The sequence below is a fragment of the Ovis aries genome, chromosome 7 (genome assembly GCF_016772045.2).
Source record: "Ovis aries strain OAR_USU_Benz2616 breed Rambouillet chromosome 7, ARS-UI_Ramb_v3.0, whole genome shotgun sequence".
Classification (NCBI taxonomy): Eukaryota; Metazoa; Chordata; class Mammalia; order Artiodactyla; family Bovidae; genus Ovis; species Ovis aries.
Genome location: NC_056060.1, coordinates 35,146,640 through 35,170,569, shown reverse-complemented (window position 1 = coordinate 35,170,569; position 23,930 = coordinate 35,146,640). Strand labels below are relative to the sequence as shown.

Sequence of the window (23,930 nt, the reverse complement as noted above, 5' to 3'; positions counted from 1 at the left end):
TGGGGAAAAAAACCAACTGTACTCTTCAAAATTTCACTGAGGGATGGCCCTCAGAAGAGTGTAGTAAGTATGTGTGTGTGTGAATGGCATGTATCTGGCTGTCTATAGTTCTTTTTTTGAGCTGCTTTAATAACTACATGGTAATTTAGGCTATTAAAAAAATTTTATTATGAAATATGTTAAACATACGCACAAGTAAAACAGTATAATGAATCCCCAAAGGACCCTTCATTCTGCTTCGATGATTATCTTAGCCAATTGTGTTGTATTATTCCAATTTATTTTTAGTCTTTTGCTGGAGTTCTAAAACCAAATCTTAGCCATATAATTAATTTCAGCTGTAAATATTACACTGTGTATCTGTAACAGGCTTTAAAAAACTCACCCATATAGAGATTCAGATAGTTACATATAGAAATATTTATAGATATGTGTATATGTTACACATACACATATATTCCCTTTGTCAGCTGAGAAGGGCCCAAAAGCAAGACACTCCAGTAACAATGAGTATATCTAGCACCCAAATCTTGGTTTCTAATACCATTTTCCAATATAAGAGAACCAAAGGTCCTTGGAAAAATGGCTGATTCTAGGACTGGGGCAGGAAATATACAAGATGAGTTTGGAGCATTTTGTAGTACCAGAAAGTAAGGAAGTGTTCAAAAACAAAAGCACAAAACACAAATCAAGCATATACACTCAGGGAATTCTGTCCAGTGGTTAGGACTCCAAGTTCTCACTACTGAGGGACCTGGTTCAATCCCTGGTCATGGGACCGAAATCCCACAAGGCACGTTATGGCCAAAACACACACACACACACACACACACACACACACAATGATGGGATATATCAAAGGGTCAAATATAAGTATATGTGGAGTCGCTTGGATAAGGCGCAGGTCAGCGCCATGGGGCCCAGCTGGCTAGGGTCCGGTGGGGCGATGTCTTTGCCGCTGCCCAGAAGGGCCCGCGGGTCTCCTGCAGGAGGTGGGCTGGCGCCTCGGCGGACAATGTGTACGATGTGGTGGTGTCAGGGGGAGGCCTGGTAGGCGCCTCTATGGTTTGTGCCTTAGGACATGATATTCACTTTTGTGACAAGAAAATCCTGTTGTTAGAAGCAGGTCCAAAGAAAGTGCTGGAGAAATTGCCAGAAACTTACAGCAACAGGGTCAGCTCCATCTCCCCTGGCTCTGCAACCCTTCTCAGTAGTTTTGGTGCCTGGGACCACATCTGCAACATGAGATACAGAGCCTTTCGGCGAATGCAGGTGTGGGATGCCTGCTCAGAGGCCCTGATAATGTTCGATAAGGATAATTTAGATGACATGGGCTATATAGTGGAGAACGATGTCATCATGCATGCTCTCACTAAGCAGCTGGAGGCTGTGTCAGACCGAGTGACCGTTCTGTACAAGAGCAAAGCAATCAGCTATACCTGTCCCATGAACATGCAGCAGAGCTGGTCAGCATGGAGGAGGAGGAGTTTGTGGATGCCATTAACTCTGCCTTTTGGAGTGATGTGAACCACACAGACTTCATCGACTCAGCTGGCTCCATGCTGCAGTCCGCAGTTGCCTTTCTGAAGCCCACTAGAGTCTCAGCTCGCCAGCTGCCCCGCAGTGTAGCCAGGGTGGACGCCAAAAGCCGAGTCCTGTTTCCTCTTGGGTGGGGACATGCTGCCGAGTATGTCCGGCCTCGGCTGGCCCTCATTGGGGATGCAGCCCACAGGGTCCATCCACTTGCAGGGCAAGGTGTCAACATGGGCTTTGGGGATATCTCCAGCTTGCTTCATCACCTCCGTACTGCAGCCTTCAATGGCAAAGACTTAGGCTCCGTGAGCCACCTCACAAGTTATGAACAGACAGACAGCGTCACAGCACTGCTCTTCTGGCTGCACAGACCTACTGAAAAGGCTCTATTCCACCAGGCTACCCTTCTCGTGCTGCTCAGGACCTGGGGCTTGCAGGCTACAAATGCAGTGTCTCCACTCAAAGAACAGATTATGGCCTTTGCAAGCAAATGAATACTCTTCTTCTGGAGATTATGTTGATGAAAAATGAATACCGAACATCTTTTTCCAAGACCATAACGTCATTTCAAAATTGAATAAATTTACATTAAAGATCTAAATGTAAGACCAGAAACTATAAAACTCCTAGAGGAGAACATAGGCAAAACACTCTCCGACATAAACCACAGCAAGATCCTCTATGATCCACCTCCCAGAATTCTGGAAATAAAAGCAAAAATAAACAAATGGGATCTAATTAAAATTAAAAGCTTCTGCACAACAAAGGAAACTATAAGCAAGGTGAAAAGACAGCCTTCTGAATGGGAGAAAATAATAGCAAATGAAGCAACTGACAAACAACTAATCTCAAAAATATACAAGCAGCTTATGCAGCTCAATTCCAGAAAAATAAACGACCCAATCAAAAAATGGGCCAAAGAACTAAATAGACATTTCTCCAAAGAAGACATACGGATGGCTAACAAACACATGAAAAGATGCTCAACATCACTCATTATCAGAGAAATGCAAATCAAAACCACAATGAGGTACCACTTCACACCAGTCAGAATGGCTGCGATCCAAAAATCTGCAAGCAATAAATGCTGGAGAGGGTGTGGAGAAAAGGGAACCCTCCTACACTGTTGGTGGGAATGCAAACTAGTACAGGCACTATGGAGAACAGTGTGGCGATTCCTTAAAAAATTGCAAATAGAACTACCTTATGACCCAGCAATCCCACTGCTGGGCATACACACCGAGGAAACCAGAATTGAAAGAGACACATGTACCCCAATGTTCATCGCAGCACTGTTTATAATAGCCAGGACATGGAAGCAACCTAGATGTCCATCAGCAGATGAATGGATAAGAAAGCTGTGGTACATATACACAATGGAGTATTACTCAGCAGTTAAAAAGAATTCATTTGAATCAGTTCTGATGAGATGGATGAAACTGGAGCCAATTATACAGAGTGAAGTAAGCCAGAAAGAAAAACACCAATACAGTATACTAACACATATATATGGAATTTAGAAAGATGGCAATGACGACCCTGTATGCAAGACAGGAAAAAGACACAGCTGTGTATAACAGACTTTTGGACTCAGAGGGAGAGGGAGAGGGTGGGATGACCTGGGAGAATGGCATTCTAACATGTATACTATCATGTAAGAATTGAATCGCCAGTCTATGTCTGACGCAGGATACAGCATGCTTGGGGCTGGTGCATGGGGATGACCCACAGAGATGTTATGGGGAGGGGAGGTGGGAGGGGGTTCATGTTTGGGAACACATGTAAGAATTAAAGATTTTAAAATTAAAAAAATAAATAAATAAAAATAAAATAAAATATCAAAAAAAAATGAGTATATGTGAATGACTATAATTTGTTAGTAATTAAAAAGTATATTATAAATTAATAAGTTAATTCATGGAAAGCATAGACAAATCTCCCATGCAGAATTACAAAAATTTATACTTTAAATATTACAAAGGTACTCCAGCCTCAAGGAGGGAGAGGACTTCAAACTCATAACCTCAGTCTAATCATGAGAAAATCATCAGACAAATCTCATCGGCTGGATATGGCACAAAATACCCTACCAGTACTATTCTAAAATGTCCAAGTCATCAAAAAAAAACAAAAAAAACCCTCTATGAAGCTGTGACAGCCAAGAGAAGCCTAAGAAGTCATGACAATGAAATGCAATGTGGTATCCTGGACGAAACAGGAAAAGGACATTAGGGAAAAGTTGAGGAAACCTGAATAAAGTACGGACTTCAGTAATACTATGTCAAATATTGGTTTATTAATACCAACAAACCTGCCATATTAATGATAGGTGCTACTATGTTTAGGATAAATTGAATGTTTCTTGCTTTATAAACCTGTAAAGCTAAAGCTATTCTAAAATAAAGTTTATTTTTCAAAAAAAACCACATCCATACCCAAAACATTAAAAAAAACACATTTTATTTATTGACTTGTTTATTTAGCTGCACCACTTGGCTTGCAGGATCTCAGTTCCCAAGCAGAGATTGAACATGGGCCATGACAGTGAAAGCACTGAATTCTAACCACTAGACCACCAGGGCGGAGAAGGCAGTGGCACCCCACTCCAGTACTCTTGCCTGGAAAATCCCACGGACAGAGGAGCCTGGTAGGCTGCAGTCCATGGGGTCGCTAAGAGTTGGACACGACTGAGCGACTTCACTTTCACTTTCACACATTGGAGAAGGAAATGGCAACCCACTCGTGTTCTTGCCTGGAGAATCCCAGGGATGAGGAAACCTAGTGGGCTGCTGTCTATGGGGTCACACGACTGAAGGGACTTAGCAGCAGCAGCAGCAGACCACCAGGGAACTCCCCATACCCAAAAAAATGTTTTAAAAATACTTAATAGTGTGTGTTTTAGATTTAGTTTTTCCAAACAGTCTCAAAAAGTATCATTTTATAGTATGTTTGTTTGAATCAGGATACAAACAAATCAGGACCACATATTTAATTATCAGCCCTGAGATTTCTTTGGAAGGAATGATGCTAAAGCTGAAACTCCAGTACTCTGGCCACCTCATGCGAAGAGTTGACTCATTGGAAAAGACTCTGATGCTGGGAAGGACTGGGGGCAGGAGGAGAAGGCGACAGCAGAGGATGAGATGGCTGGATGGCATCACGGACTTGATGAACGTGAGTCTGAGTGAACTCCGGGAGATGGTGATGGACAGGGAGGCCTGGCGTGCTGCAATTCATGGGGTCGCAAAGAGTCGGACACTTACTGAGCGACTTCACTTTCACTTTTCACTTTCATGCATTGGAAAAGGAAATGGCAACCCACTCCAGTGTTCTTGCCTGGAGAATCCCAGGGACAGGGGAGCCTGGTGGGCTGCCGTCTATGGAGTCGCACAGAGTTGGACACGACTGAAGCGACTTAGCAGCAGCAGCAGGATGTGTTTTGCACTTTCAGTGGCATCGTATCAGAGGGCACATTATGCCCAGTGGCCCCACTTTCAGTGACGTTAAGATTCATCAGTAGGTTTAAAAGTTGCCCCCCTGATCCATCTATCCAAAGTTCTCATCAACCTTTTACCTAATAGTTTTATCAATCATTGACGATCATTGCCTGCAGTAATTATGTCATTAGTGGTTGCACACAATGGTTTTCTATATCCAGTCTTCCTGCAGTTTTGGATTCAATTTCCCTCCCTCACTCACCATTAACTTCTGACCAGCCAGTACTATTTGGATTCCAAGGTTGGCTAAATCCTAGCAGCTGAAATTTACTGCTGCAGTTGAAACCAAGAGAGTTAAAAAAGGATTTTATAGAATACTTGGAAAATTGCTAGAAATGCAAATTCTTGGTTCCTATTAGAGACTGAGTGAATCAGAAACTCAGATGTGGCCCGAAATCTGGCTTAACAAGCCCTCCAGGTGTTTCTGACGCTGCTAACATTGGCTGCCCTAAGATGGCCCTCAATCAAGCAATGATTTACTAAGGTCATATGAGCATGGCAATATACTGGGTGCTGAGCATGATGGATGCAAAAAAGAAGGCCTGATTTCCCCCAAGGAACCCAAAGTTTACACAAGGGAACAGGGGACATGCCTGTGAAAAGGGAACTGGTGATAGGTGATAGTGGGCAGTATGCTGCCAACATGGCACACAGGTAGCGCAGATAGAAGATTCCAAGGATTTCACCTTTCCTTTGTCCTGGTTATTTTCTTGTTTGGTCACCAACGTGTCTTTGCGACCCCCATGAACTGTAGGCCACCAAGCTCCTCTGTCCATGGGATAATGCCGGCAAGAATACTGGAGTGGGTTGCCATTTCCTCCTCCAGAGGATTTTCCAGACCCAGGGATCGAACCCGGGTCTCCTGAGGCTCCTGGATTGGCAGGCAGATTCTTTACCACTGAGCCACCTGGGAAGCCCCAGTAATCTTCTTACTAGTCCATAATCACACTGGGGAGGCTACCGTCCTGAGTATGCAGGTTTCTATGCGCTGCTCCTGAGCTTGGGTGCTAGAGGGTAGCATACAGTTATCCCGGCTGGTGAGTGCGGGAGGGCGTCTGAGTAACTCTTTGCCTCTGTCACTGGTATTGTTCGTGTAGAGCCAGCCTGCGTAAAGCTTACTTGCTGGAGTACTTTCCTGTTCCAGCGTCCTGAAGACCAAAACGGCAATTCCCTCCCAAGAGTGGGCGGAGCCGGGATGCGGGGCGGAAGCTCAAAACCGGCAGCGGCGGAAGCCTGGCCCCAACGGGACAAGATGGCGGCACCCAGGTGATTCTAGATCAAGTAGGTGGTTTTGCTGGCGGGACGGACTGCAGGAGATCCCGGCAGAGGTCTCCGATACAGGGTATTTAGTTCTTGGTCGGAGCCTGCCCCAGTGTCTTTGGTCTGGCCAGGGGCGGCCGCCGCCTCTCCGATGCGGAGACCCTAGGCACGGCCCTCCATCTGCAGGCAGCGTAGTCTGAGACTCCGTGGTTTCTCTTTGCTGACACGGGTGATCCTGGAGCACCTGCGACCGTAGAGCCCAGCTCTTTAGGGCAGTTGTGGGGCCTGACAGAGTACAAGTCATGGACTGCTTTGGTGAAATTTATTACTATTTTATTGTTTTCAATGCTATTGTAAATACAGTTGTTTTCTTAATTTTGTTTTCTGATTGTTCTTTGATAGTGTGTAGAAATACAAGTGATTTTTATATACCTTTTATAGCCCAAGGTTTTTAATAATTTGAATACTTTTAAACCAGGCATGTTCCCACGAGTCTGATACTGAATCACCACTGCCTGGCTCTTGAAGGCATTTTTCTTAGGTCCCCTGTGGTTGTTCCTGAGTTTTAATCATCCACAGATTGTAAACAACCTAAGTTGGCAGTAAATACTGTTGCTGGACTGTTGACATCAGGGAAGGCTAAATAAAGAGAATGGCAATAAGGTATGAATGAGGAGGAATGAGTCCACATGAACCCAGGGAAAAGGAGCCTTCTCTGATGCACAAAAAAGAACTGAGATTCAGTTGCAGAAGGCCCATTATCTTTATTGCTTCTAGGGTGAATGAGAGTGAATTCCCTATGCTGAAGCAGTGCTGGAAAGAGTTGAATTAGGGAGGCAGCTGGAGTGTCAAGATGCTGTCAAGACCAAAGCCAGGGGAGTCGGAGGTGGACCTGCTGCGCTTCCAGAGTCAGTTTCTTGCAGCTGGTGCAACCCCAGCAGTACAGCTGGTGAAGAAAGGAAGCAGGAGAGCTGGGGATGCCAACCTGGAGCAGCCTCCACTGCAGGATCATCGGGATGTGGTGATGCTAGACAGTGAGTGGCTGTGGATATGCGGTTGAAAAGGAGAGAGGTACAACCTCAGGGTCTTCTCCTTTTCCTAATGTGGCTGGATTGCCCAGAACTGCGGAACTCTGTTGCTGCAGCCCCATTTTACATATGAAGAAACTGAGTCCAGAGAGATTAAGTACCTTACCCAAGGTGACACAGCTTGAGCCAGGGCCCCACAGCAGCTGCCTTTCTTTCTTTGGCTTCACTCTAGACCTCAATCTCTTCCTGGGAAGATATGAGTAATCTCACATCTGGGGTTTTTTCCTTTCTTAGGTCTCCCAGATTTGCCCCCAGCTTTGGTTCCTGCTCCCCCAAAGAGAGCCAGGCCCAGCCCTGGCCATCTCCTGCCTGAACATGAGGACCCTGAAGAGAGGCTGAACAGGCATGATCAGCACATCACTGCTGTCTTGACTAAGATTATTGTGCGTCTCACCCTGGTTAAGTGGAGCAAAGTGTCCTAGGGCAGCAGGGATGTTTGGTGTGGGTGGTGAGCCTTATTGAGTAGAGAGTGATTCAGAAAGATGGGACTCCATCCCTCTGCAGTCAGGGTAAGGGCTGGTTTAGAATCTCTGTGCCTTAAGAAGAAAGGTGGGTTCATGACTCGTTAGGGTGAGGTTCTAATAATAGAGTACCAAGGTTAATGGGATAGCATTGAGCTTGGGGATTTGTCTATATCTTTACTGCTTTGTACTTTTTTGCTGCAGGAACGAGATACAAGTTCAATGCCTGTGAATCTGCCTGTGTCCAGTGGCGTTGCTTTCCCTCCTGTATTCTATCGCTCGCAGGGGAGACAGGTAGGTGAAGATCACCTTAGATGGTGTTTAGGAGACAATCATGTGAGCATCATAGTTCATCCCAGGTAGATAATGTTAATAATGATAAACAATTCCATTGTTAAAACAGCACAGCACTAAGCACTTTATATGCATTACTTCATTTAGTCCTCATAACAGCCATATAATGCAGGCATCATTATCTCCATTTTTCAAATAAAAAAACTGATAGCTTGTCCTACACCACACATCTAACAGAAGAGCCAGAAGTCCACCCCAAGTCTGTCAGACTTCAAAACTTGTGCTTCTATGGAGCCTTGCTTTTTCTGAGGACTAGGGTTGCGACCCTTGGAGATTAAGTAAGTCTCTTGTACCTCTGTTCCAGTGACATCAGTAGGTTGAGAGGAGAGTAGGGTAATGAGGATCTGTCACCTGGGTTTTCTTTTTGCCCTTTAGGGGAAGCAAGCGACAGCTGGTAAGAGAAGCATCTTTGCCCAGGAAATTGCAGCAAGGAGAGCATCTGGAGCCAAAGTCTCACCAGTTAGAGAAGTTGAATCTGTCTTGGACCCACCAGAGAGTGAGTGAGGATTGAAGAGGCTTGGTCTAAGCTTTTTTGTAATACACAATCATCAAGTCATCTCTGGATATTCATCTTTCCTGCTTCAAACCTGAAGTGCATTTGAGCCATCTAAAGAGGAGCTGTCCCATACCCTACTGAGAGTATTGAGTGTGGGCAGCTTGGGTCCATATCTGGGTCTTAGGTGCAGGCAGAGGACAGGTCATTACTTGACTATAGGAGAAAAAAGGGGATAGAAATGTCGGCGTGTGTGTGAGTGCGTGTTCAGTTGCTTTAGTTGTGTCTGACTCTTTGTGACCCTGTGGACTGTAGCCCGCCAGGCTTCTCTATTCATGGGATTCTCCAGGCAAGAATATTGGAGTGGATTGCCATGCCCTCCTCCAGGGGATCTTCCCAACCGAGGGATCGAACCCAAGGCCTCCTGCATCTTCTGTATCGCAGGCGGATTCTTTACTGCTGAGCCATCGGGGAAGCCTGAAGTGTCTGTTAGAGGCTGTAAAATAAAGATGTAGGCCAAAGTTCTTTAGGGATGCAAATTACTAGGAGAAGAACTGGGGGCAGACCTCTAGAGGCAGACGTCTGCCTGGACATCCAAGAGAAGAGTCAGTGGGATGTTTCTGAGGGAAACCTCATGTAAATCCAAGGGGGAAAATGAATACGTCACCCCAAGCCAGGCCCAGAGTGCCTGGAGTCATGTGTCATATCCAGGGGGGTCTCCACTCTGTGCCTGGGTAGACTCTGGGATCTCTCTCTGTCTCCAGAGCTAATGGGATTAGAGAAGAGGCCCAGGAATTCCAGCTGGAGTGAGGCAATGAATTGATTATATTCTTCTTGCAGGTGCTATGACTTGTGAGGCACTCACACCTAGGGAGTGGGGCAGCCAGCCTCCATGGAACAGCTACAGCTTCCAGGGACCCCATCTGGTGACAGGGAAGGGGCTCAAGAGCCAGGAGGCTGAGCAGGAAGCCCAGACCATCCATGAAGAAAACATAGCGAGACTGCAAGCCCTGGCTCCGGAGGAGATCCTGCAGGAACAGCAGCGGTTGCTGGCTCAGCTTGGTACGGGTACCGGCCTTTCCTGCCAAGATCAGGCGAGGAAGGGATTGCCATTTATTGAGGAAGGCTTACTGTGAGTGCTTTTCATTCTGTTCTCAAACTGTACCTGTGAGGCAGGTGGTGGTAACCTGATTTATTTAATGGAAAACAAATAAAACTGAGGCTCAAAACTTTAAGAAATTCTCCCCCAGGTCACGCTGCCTGGTACTACATCCCATTAAGGAACACGAATGTGATGTAAATCCAGGTCTACCTGGTCTCATGGGTTGTGCTTTTAACCAGTAGATCATGTATACTGTACAGGTGTAATATAGTATACACTGTATTCTGGCTATACTCTAGTACAGCTGCAGGGCACTCTGTTTTATGTGAATTATATGCTGTGCTGTATTACACCTCCCTCCTAGTTTTTGGACACCAAAACAGTAGTGTCAAGTCAATCTTATTCCAAACTATGTATCTAGCACTTACATAGAGCATAGCATATATTAGGTTTTTAGTGTATATTTGTACATAAGTAAATAAATAAAATAACTGAAAATGAGAAACTATTCCCCTAAATGCCTTCTTTTTGGCCCTAGTCAAATTGGTTCATTTATTCCTTAGCTCCTTACTTTGGGCCTTGATCTGAGGCCAAGCACAGGGATGGGCAGAGAGGCCTGGACCAGAGGACTGTGAAAAATGGAGGGATAGGTGGGTAGGCAGGTTCCAGTGACAGATATGGGTCACTGAGGCTGCAAGAGAGCCCAGGGGGCGCATACCCTGGCTGGGAAGTGCCTTGGCACCCACTGACAGGCCACATTGAGCAGGTTTGGGTCTGTTGGAGGCTGGGAAGGGTATGCCTCCAACCACTCCCTTCTCCATGCTCTGTTCTAGATCCCAGCTTGGTTGCCTTCTTGAAATCTCACAGCCGTACCTGTGAGCAAGCAGAAGAGAAGGCCACAAGGGAGCAGAGACCAGGAAGACCCTCTGCTGAGGTCACTGGAAAGGAGGCCATTGCACCAACTTCTGCCAGTGTGCCCAGGCAGGAAAGTGAGCTGGAGCCAGAAACCCCAGGTTTGGAGGAGGGGGGGACTTTGGAGGAATGAAAGCAGAGGAAAGTATTCCTTCTCCCGGGTCTGGCAGATAGGAAGAGAGAGAACCTTCTATGTCCTTGAACATGCAATGCTAATCCTCATGCTTGGCTTGAAATCAGTCTTCATTTGCTCATGCATATATTCTTCCCGCACATGCTTCCTGTGTTCCCGCCTGTTAACTGCTCCTTCTCCCCCTTCCCCGGTAGGAGACAGCACAGTAGGATGGGGCTGAATGGCCCCCTCCTCCACAGACCATCTGCCCCTTGCCTTTGCAATAGCTGCCTCAGCTCTGGCTCCATCCATCCCACAGTTCTCTCTGCCTCTGCTTCTCTGATGGCAGGATGGTGGGAGAGGAAGGGTCTGATGCAGGTCTTGTGAACAGGCCAGGCCTGAAGCAGAAAGGCCAGTGGGAGCACTCATCTTCCAGGAACTGGATTATTTTATTAGTGAGTAACAAAAGAAGAATTGAATTTGGAGAGCCCTAGGAAGCTCCTGCTCCAGGATGTGCTCCGGAACAGCTGAGCAAGTTGGGTGGGGCTTGGGTGGGGTGAGAAGGAGGTGGCGGCAGGTGTGTGTCTCGGTGTCTTGCTCTGCTGAAGTGTGGCTGCCCGCTCCTCACTGTCTCCACTCCCCTGCTCCTTTGGAACATCAGTGCTAGACTGGAGAACTGGGTTTCCCTGATGTCTGTGGTCCTCCCTTCCTTGTTTGCTTCTCTCTCCTTTCTTCCTTATCTCCTCCTCTTCCTCTTTGCCCTCTCAGCAAATCTTTGGGGTCAGCAAGGAGCTAGAGCCCAGGACAGGATGTCTGCCATAGTAGTCATTCCACGCTGTGGGCTGTGCCGTTAGCCACAGCTGAGGGCAGAGGCTGCCAGACCCTTGGGCAGAGGTAGATGTGGCAGCTGCTGGACACCTGGGACCCCAATGGATCAGCAAGCTGAGCCCCTTAGGGAAACTACTCTGTTCCCATCTCCCTAGCTCTGGCCTTGCCCGTGACTCCCCAGAAAGAATGGCTGCACATGGACACTGTGGAGCTGGAGAAGCTCCATTGGACCCAGGACCTCCCTCCACTCCGGCGGCAGCAGACACAGGAGGTGAAGAGGGTCTGCTGGCCGACAGGGATGCAGTGGAGTGGGAGGCCGGGAGGGCCCGCTGGCCGACGGGTGCAGTGGGGTAGAAGGTGAAATGGGCCCACTGGCCGACAAGGGTGCAGTGGGGTGGGAGGCTTGGAGGGCCTGCTGGCCAATGGGTGCAGTGGGGTGGGACGCGTGGAGGGCCCGCTGGCCGACGGGTGCAGTGGGGTAGAAGGTGAGATGGGCCCACTGGCTGATAAGGGTGCAGCGGGGTGGGAGTAAGCAATAGCAAGAGCTATTGCTCTTGCACCCAGAACTCAGGCCCTCCTCATCCCTCGAGCCGGAGAAACTTCTCTGTGCTCACCCTTCTCTTCCTGCCTGGCCCTTCAGGCCAGAGGAGCCCCACTTTGGGTCAGAGGTCCAGGCAGGACGTAAGTCCTGAGAGGCCTGGGGTTACAGTGAGGAAGGACGGGAGGAATTCACTGCTGCCCCAGTGCATAGTCCTCTTTCTCTACCCATTAGAGGATGCAGGCCCGATTCAGCCTTCAGGGAGAGCTGCTGGCCCCCGACATGGACCTTCCCACCCATCTGGGCCTGCACCACCATGGAGAGGAGGCGGAGGTGAGGCGTGGGCTCCAAGGAGTACTGGGTCAGCAAGAGCTTTTAACAACCATATGGAGAAGGGCAGCTGCTCAGCTGCCTCAACCCTCCAGTGCGCCCATTCCAATTCTTGACCCTGCTGGTTCTAAGGCTTGAAATCTTTCTCCATGTTCTCTTGCACTCCAGTCAGTCGCCAGAACTTGCCAATTCTGTTTGTCAGCTCTCCACGTTGCTTCCTCTGTCTGAGCCTTGTTCCCTCTTGTCTGTTCAGCCAACATGTCTTCTACTCACTCTGTCCTGCGGTTCGCTCCCCCATGGGGTTGCTGTACTGGTTTCCTCTGACCCCGTTCAGGCTGTCTCTTGCCTCAGAAAGTTTCCTTGTTCCGGAAATGCTCCCAGAATAAGGCCCTGGCTCTTCAACCCTGCAGAACAGCCCTTCCGCCATCTGTCCCTGCTGACCCCACAGCTCTGCCTCCCTCCCTCCTGCTGCACATTCGGCCACCTTCCCCCACACATACCCCCTCTGCTCCTGGACCTCCAGCACGCGGTTCCTGAAGCCTGCTCCAGGGAAGCCTTTACCTTTCACTCCATGCCCTGCCAGAGAAGGCAATGGCACCCCACTCCAGTACTCTTGCATGGGGAAAATCCCATGGATGGAGGAGCCTGGTAGGCTGCAGTCCATGGGATCGCGAAGAGTCGGACACGACTGAGCGATTTTACTTTCACTTTTCACTTTCATTCATTGGAGAAGGAAATGGCAACCCACTCCAGTGTTGTTGCCTGGAGAATCCCAGGGACAGGGAACCTGGTGGGCTGCCGTCTATGGGGTTGCACAGAGTCGGACACGACTGAAGCGACTTAGCAGCAGCAGCAGCAGCCATGCCCTGCCATCAAGGGCTCTATCTGCTCACTGAGACCACATCAGTTTTCCAGGACTGCTTCTCTCTCCTGTTCTTTAGTTGCAAATTAAACACCGATGACTACATTTCCCCCCATCTGCCTTAAGCTGTGGTTACTTGTGTGCAAGTCTTATTTTCTTTACCACTTTGAGGATTCATGGAAAGCAGAGGCAAGAAACATCACTTACTTTTCTTTGTCTTTGCCGTGACACCCAACTCCATGTATGGCAGATGGGGATTGCCGCATATTTGTTAATGGGTGCTGCCCTGCGTCTTGACTCCTCTGACTTCTTGTCCCTGTTCCAGAGAGCAGGGTACTCCCTTCAGGAGCTCTTCCACCTGACTCGCAGCCAGGTGTCCCAGCAGAGAGCCCTAGCGCTGCACGTGTTGGCCCAGGTCATCGGCAGGGTGAGTGGACCGCTGGCCTGGTCCTGTCCACCCCTCTACCCCTTAGACTCTCCCACCCCTTGCCCATTTCTTTCCGACTCACTGGTCCATACCCCAGCTGTCTGTGGGTCACACTGGGAAGAGGTCAAACCCAGGGTCCTAGGTGGGCAAGTGAAGGCCCTAGGACAAAGACTCGGTACCTTTCGCAGATTCAGCAAGGTTTTCTTCTCCTGCCCTCAAGGCCCAGGCTGGGGAGTTTGGGGACCGGCTGGTGGGCAGCGTCTTGCGCCTCCTTCTGGATGCTGGTTTCCTCTTCCTGCTGCGCTTCTCCCTGGATGACAGGGTGGATGGGGTCATCACAGCTGCTGTCCGGGCTCTTCGGGCCCTGCTGGTGGCCCCTGGAGATGAGGTACAACATGCCAAGGCATGAAGCCTCATGGTCCCTACTCCCCCTGCTGGGCCTGCCCTCACCGACAACCTGTTTCCTGACCCGATCCCTTCTTCCTCTTTCCACCCCCACTCTCCTCTCTCAGGAGCTCCTCGACAGCACCTTCTCTTGGTACCACGGAGCACTGATATTCGCTCTGATGCCCAGCCAGGAGGACAAGGAGGACGAGGACGAGGACGAAGAACCCCCAGCAGAAAAGGCAAAAACCAAGAGTTCTGAAGAAGGAAACCGGCCTCCATCTGACCTGGCCCGACATGACGTCATCAAGGTACAAGCGTGCAGGCAGCTGTACCAGTCCCGTGACCTCCAGGGCAAGCACGTGTTGGGCAGGAGGGGTCATCAAGGCCTGGGGCCCAGCTACATTTGTTAACGGGCTTGTGTCTGAACCTCAGGGGCTTCTGGCTACCAACCTGCTGCCTCGGCTGCGCTACATACTGGAGGTGACCTGCCCAGGACCTTCTGTGGTCCTTGATATCCTGACTGTGCTCATCCGCCTGGCCCGGCATTCCCTGGAGTCAGCCACAAGGGTGAGAGACAGGAGGCAGGGACTGGGCAAAGAGCCTCGCTGGGCCTGGCCTTGCCCCTCAGCCGCCCACATCCCTTTTCTTCCTGGCGCTCACAGGTGCTGGAGTGCCCTCGGCTGGTAGAGACTGTGGTCCGAGAATTTCTGCCCACCAGCTGGTCCCCCGTGGGGTCGGGGCCTACCTCCAGTCTACACCAGGTGCCCTGTGCTCCTGCCATGAAGCTGCTTCGTGTCCTGGCCTCGGCCAGTAGGAATATTGCTGCCCGGCTGGTGAGCAGGACACGGCAGGGGATGGGGGCTTGAGACAGAGCTGGGTTGGGGGCTAAGCATGGCTCTTGTACTTTTAGGCAGCCCAGTCATGCCATCTTTCTCTTCCTAACTGTTTCAGTTGCTTAAAAGTGCAACAGAAACCCCCAGAAAGGGGCCTAGTGTATCCTGTAGGCTTGCTCTGCACTCATTAGAAAGGCTCCCTGTTCCCTGCACCCAGGCCAGGGGGGCCACATACAAATAGGCACCAAGCAGCCTTGGCAAAGGTGCCCAGCAAGTGCCTGCTAACAAGAAGGCAGGCAAGAGGGCGGAAGGAAGGGATGGAGGAGGTAGTTTCACCCGAGCCCTGAACTATGACTCTGTGGCACCAGAGGGTCCTGGAACAGGACTCCCAGCGATCCTGATCCCCGGACTCTGTGCCCACCCCCAGCTGAGCGGCTTTGATCTCTGGAGCCGCCTGAGCCGCTTTATAGCTGAAGACCCCCAGGATCTGGCCTTGCCTCTGGAAGAAGCCGAGGCACTGAGCACTGAGGCCTTCCGCCTGTGGGCAGTGGCGGCCTCCTACGGCCTAGGCAGCGACGTTTACAGGTGAGAAGAGATGATGGGAGGCCCCTCAAGACCTCTCCGGCCCTGCACTCTGGCCTGAACTGACGATTCAGCCTTGCTTAAGGTCCAGGCTCGGAGGGAGGCTGAGCATGAGGAAGAGGTGATTCTGGGAGGAATGAAGACAGCTGGGGCGTCAGGGCTAGCCAGGGGGCAGTGGAGCAAGGCTGGGTTAACCACATTCTGTGCATCACGGCATTGATATCTGGGTGAAGTCATGTTGAAATTCCCTGTAGCATGTAGTGTGGAAGCCTTGAGGGGCTGCCTCCCTCACCCCAGCCCCCAGCCTCCCTTGAAGCCTCACAGAGTGCCCAGCCCAGGCCTCCCTCCTGCTCCTCCTCCGCCAGCCTGCAGAGGCCCCAGGGCAGGCCTCGCTCCGTGTCTTCTGTCTCTGTCTCCCTCCTCACACTGAAGGGCGGTCTTTGTCTCCCCCTCACCACCACCACCAGGGAGCTATACCCTGTGCTGATGCGAGCCCTGCAGGCTGTGCCGAAGGAGCTCAGTAGCCCCCCGCCTCGGCCCCTTGCTCTGCAGAGGATCGCCTCGCTGCTCACCCTCCTCACCCAGCTGACCTTGGCAGCCGGCCGCATCGCCCCTGAACCCAATAGGTAGGCCCTGGCCCCGAGCTGCCGGTGGAGAGTCGTCCTGCCGGGAGCTCTGGGATCGGTGGGAGGGCTCCTCCACAGAAAGAGGGTGGCCGGAGCCTAGAGGGCAGTCCGGGCAGCCAGATCCTCACCCGGCCCCTTTTGGCTCTCCTGTAGTTACTCTGCTGAGGCCAGTCTGTTGGCCAGCCCTTCCTCAATCACTTGGACACAGGTGTCTGGGCTCCAGCCTCTCGTGGAGCCATGTCTCAAACAGACCTTGAAGTTGCTGCCCAGACCTGAGATGTGGAGTGCCCTGGGCCCAGTGCCCACTGCCTGCCTGCTCTTCCTGGATGCCTACTACCAGGCCTGGAGCCAGCAGGTACGTGTTGCCTACTCGCCTTCCCGCCTGCCCTAGGTGCCCCGTCTGTGTCTTAGCATTCTGCCCTCTTTCTCGTGTCTCCACCTGTCCACACCTCCCTCTTGCCACCTTTCCTGCCCTCCACCTTTTCCCTCCTACCATTTTTCCTCTTTGCACCTTCACATCCAGTAGAGCTTCCAAGGAGCCATGTTGGTAGAGGCCAGAGAACCCCAAATAGCAGCTTAGCCTCCCTACGGCCGTTATACCCTCTCATGACCCTGCCAGCACATCCTCAGAGTCTTCTCTCCCTCCAGAAGGGTCAGAAGGCAGAAGCCTCTAAACACTGACTCTGGGGATCTTGGAATCATAGGCTCAGCCAGAGTGCACAGGATAGGAGGATGGGGGCTCCTGGGCCATCAGCTCTGAGTCGCATGGTCTTCCAGCCAGGCCTGTGCCCAGAGGATTGGCTGCAGGATATGGAGCGCCTGTCAGAGGGGCTGCTGCTGCCCCTGCTGAAACACCCTTCTCTGGGCAGCCTGTGGGATTCCCTGAGGTATGTACTATGTGTGTGGTGGAGGTTGGTGAAGGGAGGCAGTTTTGCTCCTTGTGGGGTTCCTGAGTCCATTCAGCTTGAGGGAGACCTGAATCCCTAGTAGGCAGCAGCTGGGGGCTCCAGGGAACATGGGCCCTGTCTGCATGGCCACCTTGACACTGGCCTTGGCCGCAGACACTCCAGCACACCTCAGACCAGAGCCCCCTTGGCTTCTCCACTCTGCCTCCAGGTGCTGCTCCCCTCTGTGCAACCCACAGTCCTGTGCTGTGACCCCTGAAACTGTCTCCAGCCTCGTGTCACTGGGCTGTGCAGGGGGCCACCCCCCTCTCAGTCTGGCTGGCTCAGCTTCCCCCTTCCCGTTCCTCACGGCCCTCCTGTCTCTTCTTAACACCCTGGGCCGGATCCACAAAGGACTGTGTGGCCAGGTGAGTGCTGGGGGCCAAGATTGCAGGACTGTCGGGGAGGGCACCCCTTGGGGAAAGGAGGCCTGTTTTGTCAAACCCTCACTTCCGAGTCTGGCAGGGAACGGGTGGCCGGGGAGCCCCAGAAGGCATCGAAGTCACCTTCCAAATCTGAACACACGTACTCTTCCTCAGCTGGCCACCGTACTGGCTGCCCCGGGACTCCAGAACTATTTCTTGCGATGTGTGTCTCCCGTGGCCGCTCCGCACCTCACCTCCTTCTCTGCGTGGGCCCTGCGCCACGAGTACCACCTGCAATACCTGGCACTCACCCTGGCCCAGAGAGCGGTGGGTGCCCCTAACCCCCCACCCCATCCTGCCTCCCTGGAACACGTGCTGCTGCTAACAGGCCATGCAGCTCCTACTTCCCTGAAGACATGCCCAGAATCTGTGCCTATTGGCACGTATTCTCTTCCTCACTTCTGTTCCCCGTGCCCCCTCACCCCCTCTGCCTCCTCTTCCTCCTTCCCCCTTTTCTGTCCATAGGCAACACTGCAGCCACCAGTGTCAGGCACCGACGCGGTCCTCTGTCACAGCATGGCCTTGGCCCTGCTGGGCCGGCTGCTGCCTGGGAGTGAGCACCTCGCCCATGAGCTGATGCTGAGCTGTGTGTTCCGGCTGGAGTTCCTCCCGTAAGTCCAGGCTTGGTAGCATCAACTCAGCCCTTTCAAAAAGCTGCTGTGGTGGTTGCCAGAGCAGCTCTGAATTGGGAACCGGAAGACCTGGGCTTAATTTTCTTTCTTCCATGGATTACACTTAGCCTGTCTTGAGTTTCCGTTTCCTTATTAGTTAAGTGAGAATGAGGATAACACACTAGGGTATTATTATGAGACTTCTGTGACTGTATGGTTGGAAAATGGTTATAAACTAGCTGTACACTTGTAGAGCTAACAGTTACTCAGTGCTTACTCTTTGTCTCATCCCCCTTAACTATATGTCTGTAATTATTTAACCCTTACTATGAGATGGGTATTATCGTCATTATTATCATCCCCATTTTACTATGTGGGAACCGAGGCAGAGTTCTGTAAATGAGTACCAAGGTAACTCTCTCTAGTGTCCGTCCTCTTAACTGCCATGTGGCTGGTTATTAGGGGGACAGGAAGCAGCAGGATTGGACCTGGGAGCCTCTTGGAGGCCCTGGAGAGTTGGTGGCCTTGTGGGTTCTTGCCCTCATTTTTGTTTTCGGGTTCTGTTACAGAGAAGGAGCATCAGGGGGTCCGGAGGCAGCTGACTTCTCTGACCGGCTCTCCTTAGGAAGCGGCGGAGACCTTGGATGTGGGCGAGGGACTCTCCTAGCTCAGGCCTGCCAGGACCTCCCCAGCATCCGCAGCTGCTACCTGACCCACTGCTCACTGGCCCGGGCTAGTCTGCTCGCCTCCCAAGCCTTGTACAGAGGGGAGCTCCGGCGAGTCCCAGCCTTGCTGCTCCCTGTGCCTAAGGAGCCGCTGCTGCCCACTGACTGGCCTTTCCTGCCATTGATTCAACTCTACCACCGGGCCTCAGACACCCCCTCGGGGCTCCCTCCTGCTGACACTGTGGGCACAGCCCTGCGGGCCCTGCAGTGGGTGCTCATCCTGGAGAGCTGGCGCCCCCGGGCGCTCTGGGCTGTGTCTCCTGCTGCCCGCCTGGCGCGGCTCATGTGTGTGTTCCTGGTGGACAGTGAGTTGTTCCGGGAGACCCCAATACAACGCCTGGTGGCAGCCCTCCTGGCCCGGCTCTGCCAGCCTGAAGTCCTACCAAATCTCAACCTGGATTGCCCACTTCCTGGCCTGACATCTTTCCCGGACCTCTATGCCAACTTCCTGGAGCATTTTGAGGCTGTCTCTTTTGGGGACCACCTCTTTGGGGCTCTGATTCTCCTTCCCCTACAGCGTCGATTCAGCGTCACCTTGCGCCTCGCCCTCTTTGGGGAGCACGTGGGTGCCTTGCGAGCTCTGGGCCTGCCACTGACCCAGGTACTTTCTCAGCCCAGCAGGGCCAACCATGGTCATCCTGTCCTGGGCCTTGGAAGCACTCCTGAGCAGCGGGGTGCTTTGGTGGCCTGAGGTTCTTTATCTTACCTCTTGGGGGCTTTGAGGAGATGAGAAAATACATGAAAAGGGTTTATCATGGTAACTGGCATACCATAGGTGTTCATTATTATTAGTGGCACTGTTCCTTGCTCGTGAGGTGCTACAGTGTAGACAAGAGATGTACTGAAACCAATACAGTTCTCAGTTATTCAGATTCTAGGTGTTAAGTCAGGATTCAGAGAAGGCAAAGATCAAAGTGGATTTTCCATGAGGAGAAGGTTTTGTGGAGGAAGTGGGAATTGATCTGGATACAAAAGGTTGGGTAGAATTTGGATTGTTGAGGAAGGACAGAATGTACCTCGTGTACCTAGTGGAACAGCATAAGCAAAAGGCAGAAAGAAATACGATAGGATAGGAGGAGGAAGGAGTCACACACATACCAGCCTGGGAACTTGTTGGATATCAGCCTTAGGAGTTAAACTTGTAAGCTGTAAAGAGTTCCAGGCTCTCTCAAGATTTGTTTTTTAATTTCCATTACAACTTATTTTGGTAAGCTTGAAATATAAAGATTTCAGTATATGTATATAAAGTATAAATGTATAGTTTAGATAAAAAACTAAAAAGAAAAAAATATTTTTAAGAATTAAAGAGAACATTACAGGGAATTCCCTGGTGGTCCAGTGGTTAGGACTCTCACTGTAAAAGGCCTGGGTTTGCTCTCTAGGCAGGGAACTAAACTTCACAAGCTGTGCAGGCTGCAGCCAAAACAGGAAAAAAAAAAAAGATCAGTAATAAAAATAGTGTTACCATTATCCATAATCCTGCTCCCCAGTGGTGACCATTTTGACTTTGATTTATCTTTTTCTAGTCTTTTTATTTTTTTCCACATGGCACAGCATGCAGGATCTTACTTCCCCAACCAGGGATCAAACCTGTGCCCCTTGCAGTAGAAGCACAGAGTCCTAACCAGGGAACTCCCTCTCCCCTTTTTCATGGAGATAAATATATATGCTGGCAGCACTGCTCTGTGGGAGCTTTCTCTAGTTGCCGGTGAGTGGGGGGTACTCTTCAGGCTTCTCACTGTGATGGCTTCTCAAGGCAGAGCACAGGCTCTAGGCATGTGGGCTTCCATAATTGTGGCTTGAGGGCTCTGAAGCACTGGCTCGGTAGTTGTGGCATAGGCACTCAGTTGTTCCACAGCAATGTGGAATTTTCCTGGAATAGGGATCAAACCTTTGTCCCCTGCATTGGCAGGCCGATTTTTATCCACTGTACCACCAGGGAAGTTCTTATGCGTACACATATTTTTATAAAATTGGGATCACTGCATAATGTTTTCTTAATTTAATGTTATATAATAAGCATTTCTCACATTATTAAATAGCCTAAGAAATCAATATTTTTATTATATAATCCATTATGCAAATATGTCACAGTTTATTAGAACCCCTTAGTGGGTATCAAAGTTTGTTTCTGATTTTTTGCTATTTTAAGTAACACTCTGATAAACACCATTGGACATAAACATATAATCATTCTGCGTGGAATTATGAAAGAATACTTTTTTAGAAAAATAATTACTATTCCAAAGAACATGAACTTTTGAAAGGTTTGGTAATAGAATTGAGCAGCTGCATGTGACATTTTGAAAGTTTCAAGTAGATTAAACAGGCAGTGGTGGCACTAGAAATTCACAGCTGCTTCTCAGTTTCCCAATTTCCACTGCTTTCCAGCTCTTTAGTCTTTTTTTTTTTTAATTTATTGATATGTAGTTGATTTACAATATTGTTTCAGGTATACAGCAAAGTAAATCAGTTATATATATATACATGTATATATATATACTCTTTTGTTTTAGCTTATTTTTCTGTATAGGTTGTTACAGAATGCCCTGTGCTATACAGCAGCAGTTTCTTATTAGTTATTTATTTTATATATAGTTGTATGTATATGTCCCCATCTCCCAGTTTATCCCTCCCCCCATCCCCTGGTAACCATGAGATTGCTTTCTACATTTGAGAGTTTGCTTCTGTTTTCTAAATAAGTTCCTTTCTAGCTCTTTAGTCTTTACCCTTGGCCCTTGTGATAGAGAGGGACAGATCTCTGCCCTCAGGATTTGGTTCATGTGATCATCAACCCTCCACCCCATTGTCCGCTGATACACATCATGCCTCAGCATGTCTTATATCCCCTGTCCCAGCTGCCTGTGTCCCTGGAGTGCTACACGGCGCCTCCTGAAGACAACTTGGCCCTCCTTCAGCTCTACTTCCGGGCTCTGGTTACTGGTGCACTCCGTCCACGCTGGTGCCCTGTGCTCTATGCTGTGGCTGTGGCTCATGTCAACAGCTTCATCTTCTCCCAGGACCCAAATAACTCAGTAAGTTACATCCCCATCTCCAAAGGGAGGAAGGAGCCTGCAATTGAACTGGGCCAGCTGGGGAGGAGGTGAGGGCCCAGCCAGGCCAGCGATAGGTACCTTCTCTTGGCCTGGTGCCACCTCCTCTTATTCTGCTTCTAGGATGAGATCAAGGCTGCCCGTAGAAGCATGCTACAGAAGACTTGGCTGCTGACAGATGAGGTGGGGGTCACATCTTGGAGGTGGGAGAATGGAGGGTATTGGGGAACAGAGATCTCAACAGGATCTCACTACCTGCTGCATAAAGTTTTCTTCTTCTCTGCAGGGCCTTCGGCAGCACCTTCTCCACTATAAGCTTCCCAACTCTGCCCTTCCCGAGGGTTTTGAGCTGTATCCCCAGTTGCCCCCTCTGCGTCAGCAGTACCTCCAGAAACTCAGGATCTCAGGGGTACTCCCAAATGGGGTGTCAGATACCTAGTATAGCTGCTTCAGATGAAGAGATGGATACACTCTCCTGGAGTTACCAACAGATACCTGGCCAGAGAGAAGGGCTTTGTGTCCTCAGTGGGCAGGAAACAAAAAGAGTGGAAGGCCTGCCTTCTTGGGAGGAAGCACGCTCTTTGAGCTTTTTTAGAGCTTGGTGAACCTACCTGTATATCCTGATAATTGGAGCCCAGGATCTGGGACTTCTGAGGGTCTGTACTGGGAGTGAAGGGTGACTTAGCTGTGTCCCCTTGGGGACAAGACAAACCAACTATACCTCTCTTCCTCTGCCCACGCCCTGGCATCAGTGTGTATGAATACTGGAGCTGGGCATTGAAATAAATTTTTTTTTAATCTTCTGGGAATGTGATTTGGACTGGTTTCAGATATACTAGTTCAGGATTGGTATCAAGGGATGGGTTATCCCTGAGGGAAGCAAGACTGCTGTGAGAGAAACGGGAGAAATCATGAATGGGAGGCAAAAACTAAGTCCACATCTGGGACGACAAAAACATGGGTCCCAGTTCTGGAGTGAAGCCAGGCCGGGGCAATGCTCTTGGGAATGGGGCACTTCTAGAAGGACTCTGTCAGCCGTCCACTTGAAGTGTAGGTATCCTTAATGAGGTCATTATCCTGTCTCTGCCTGCATGTGTGTAAGTGGCTTCAGCCATGTCTGTCTCTTTGCACCCCCATGGACTAGCCCGCCAGGCTTCTCTGTCCATGGGATTCTCCAGGCCAGAATACTGGAGTGGGTTGTCATGCCCTCCTCCATAGGGATCTTCCCAACCCAGGGATCAAACCCAAGCCTCCTGCAGTGGTAGGTGGGTTCTTTACCACTAGCACCACCTGGGACGACTGCAGCTTGTCTCCTATGGCCTCTTATTTCCGTCAGTTGCTATCCTGAGACAAGAAGAATCCAAAAATCAGACTAGTGTGGTAGCTGTCTGTCTTGGATCTGTTTAGGCTGATATATTAGAATACGACAGGCTGGGTGGCTTATGAACAGATATTTATTCTCAGAGTTCTAGAGACTGGGAGGTCTTCCCTGATAGCTCAGTTGGTGAAGAATCTGCCTGCAATGCAGGAGACCCCAGTTCAATTCCTGGGTCGGGAAGATCCACTGGAGAAGGGATAAGCTACCCACTCCAGTATTCTTGGGTTTTCCTTGAGGCTCAGCTGGTAAAGAAAATGCCTGGAATGTGGGAGACCTGGGTTGGGAAGATCTCCTGGAGAAGGGAACGGCTGCCCACTTAGAGTATTCTGGCCTGGGGAATTCCATGGCCTGCGTATTCCATGCGGTCGCACAGAGTTGGACACGACTGAGCAACTTTCAGAGACTGGGAAGTCTAATGTCAAGGTGCTGGCCCATTTAGTATCTGGTGAAGACCTGCTTCCTGGTTCATAGACAGCTCCCCCATGGCAGAAGAGACGAGGGAACTCTCAGCAGCCTCTTATTTTTGGCCACACAGCTTGTGGGATCTCAGTTCCCTGACCAGGGATTGA

The 23,930-nt window shown here is 50.2% G+C and overlaps 1 protein-coding gene and 1 pseudogene across 6 annotated transcripts; both read left to right on the top strand.

The window, feature by feature from the left end:
• The first annotated feature begins 619 nt into the window (after window positions 1-619).
• On the top strand, window positions 620-2,153 carry LOC114115842 (ubiquinone biosynthesis monooxygenase COQ6, mitochondrial-like; annotated as a pseudogene).
• Window positions 2,154-6,242: 4,089 nt separating this feature from the next.
• On the top strand, window positions 6,243-22,786 carry RPAP1 (RNA polymerase II associated protein 1). 6 transcript variants are annotated; one of them, XM_042253004.1, is made up of 25 exons: window positions 6,243-6,296; window positions 7,068-7,324; window positions 7,613-7,776; window positions 8,044-8,133; window positions 8,569-8,689; window positions 9,527-9,748; window positions 10,622-10,801; window positions 11,796-11,911; window positions 12,413-12,511; window positions 13,696-13,797; window positions 14,018-14,185; window positions 14,310-14,492; window positions 14,617-14,751; window positions 14,847-15,017; window positions 15,445-15,602; window positions 16,067-16,225; window positions 16,379-16,580; window positions 17,003-17,112; window positions 17,342-17,537; window positions 17,709-17,861; window positions 18,060-18,205; window positions 18,775-19,531; window positions 21,789-21,965; window positions 22,107-22,166; window positions 22,270-22,786. In XM_042253004.1, the coding sequence occupies exons 2-25, from the start codon at window positions 7,144-7,146 to the stop codon at window positions 22,420-22,422; spliced, it is 4,203 nt and encodes a 1,400-aa protein (XP_042108938.1). In that variant the 5' UTR covers window positions 6,243-6,296; window positions 7,068-7,143; the 3' UTR covers window positions 22,423-22,786. The 6 variants fall into 6 exon arrangements, with proteins under 6 accessions (XP_042108938.1, XP_060275057.1, XP_027827496.1 ...); XM_060419074.1 differs by having other exon boundaries at window positions 6,272-6,311; window positions 7,613-7,761; window positions 10,622-10,777; XM_027971695.2 differs by having other exon boundaries at window positions 6,272-6,311; window positions 7,613-7,761.
• The last annotated feature ends 1,144 nt before the right edge of the window (window positions 22,787-23,930 follow it).

Bases quoted from the DNA above. Each gene is read 5' to 3' on its own strand.
- RPAP1 (XM_042253004.1), top strand. From the start codon at position 7,144: ATGCTGTCAAGACCAAAGCCAGGGGAGTCGGAGGTGGACCTGCTGCGC. The intron at 7,325-7,612 runs GTGAGTGGCTGT...TTCCTTTCTTAG, and splicing joins GGATGTGGTGATGCTAGACA to GTCTCCCAGATTTGCCCCCA. The intron at 18,206-18,774 runs GTAAGTCCAGGC...GTTCTGTTACAG, and splicing joins TTCCGGCTGGAGTTCCTCCC to AGAAGGAGCATCAGGGGGTC.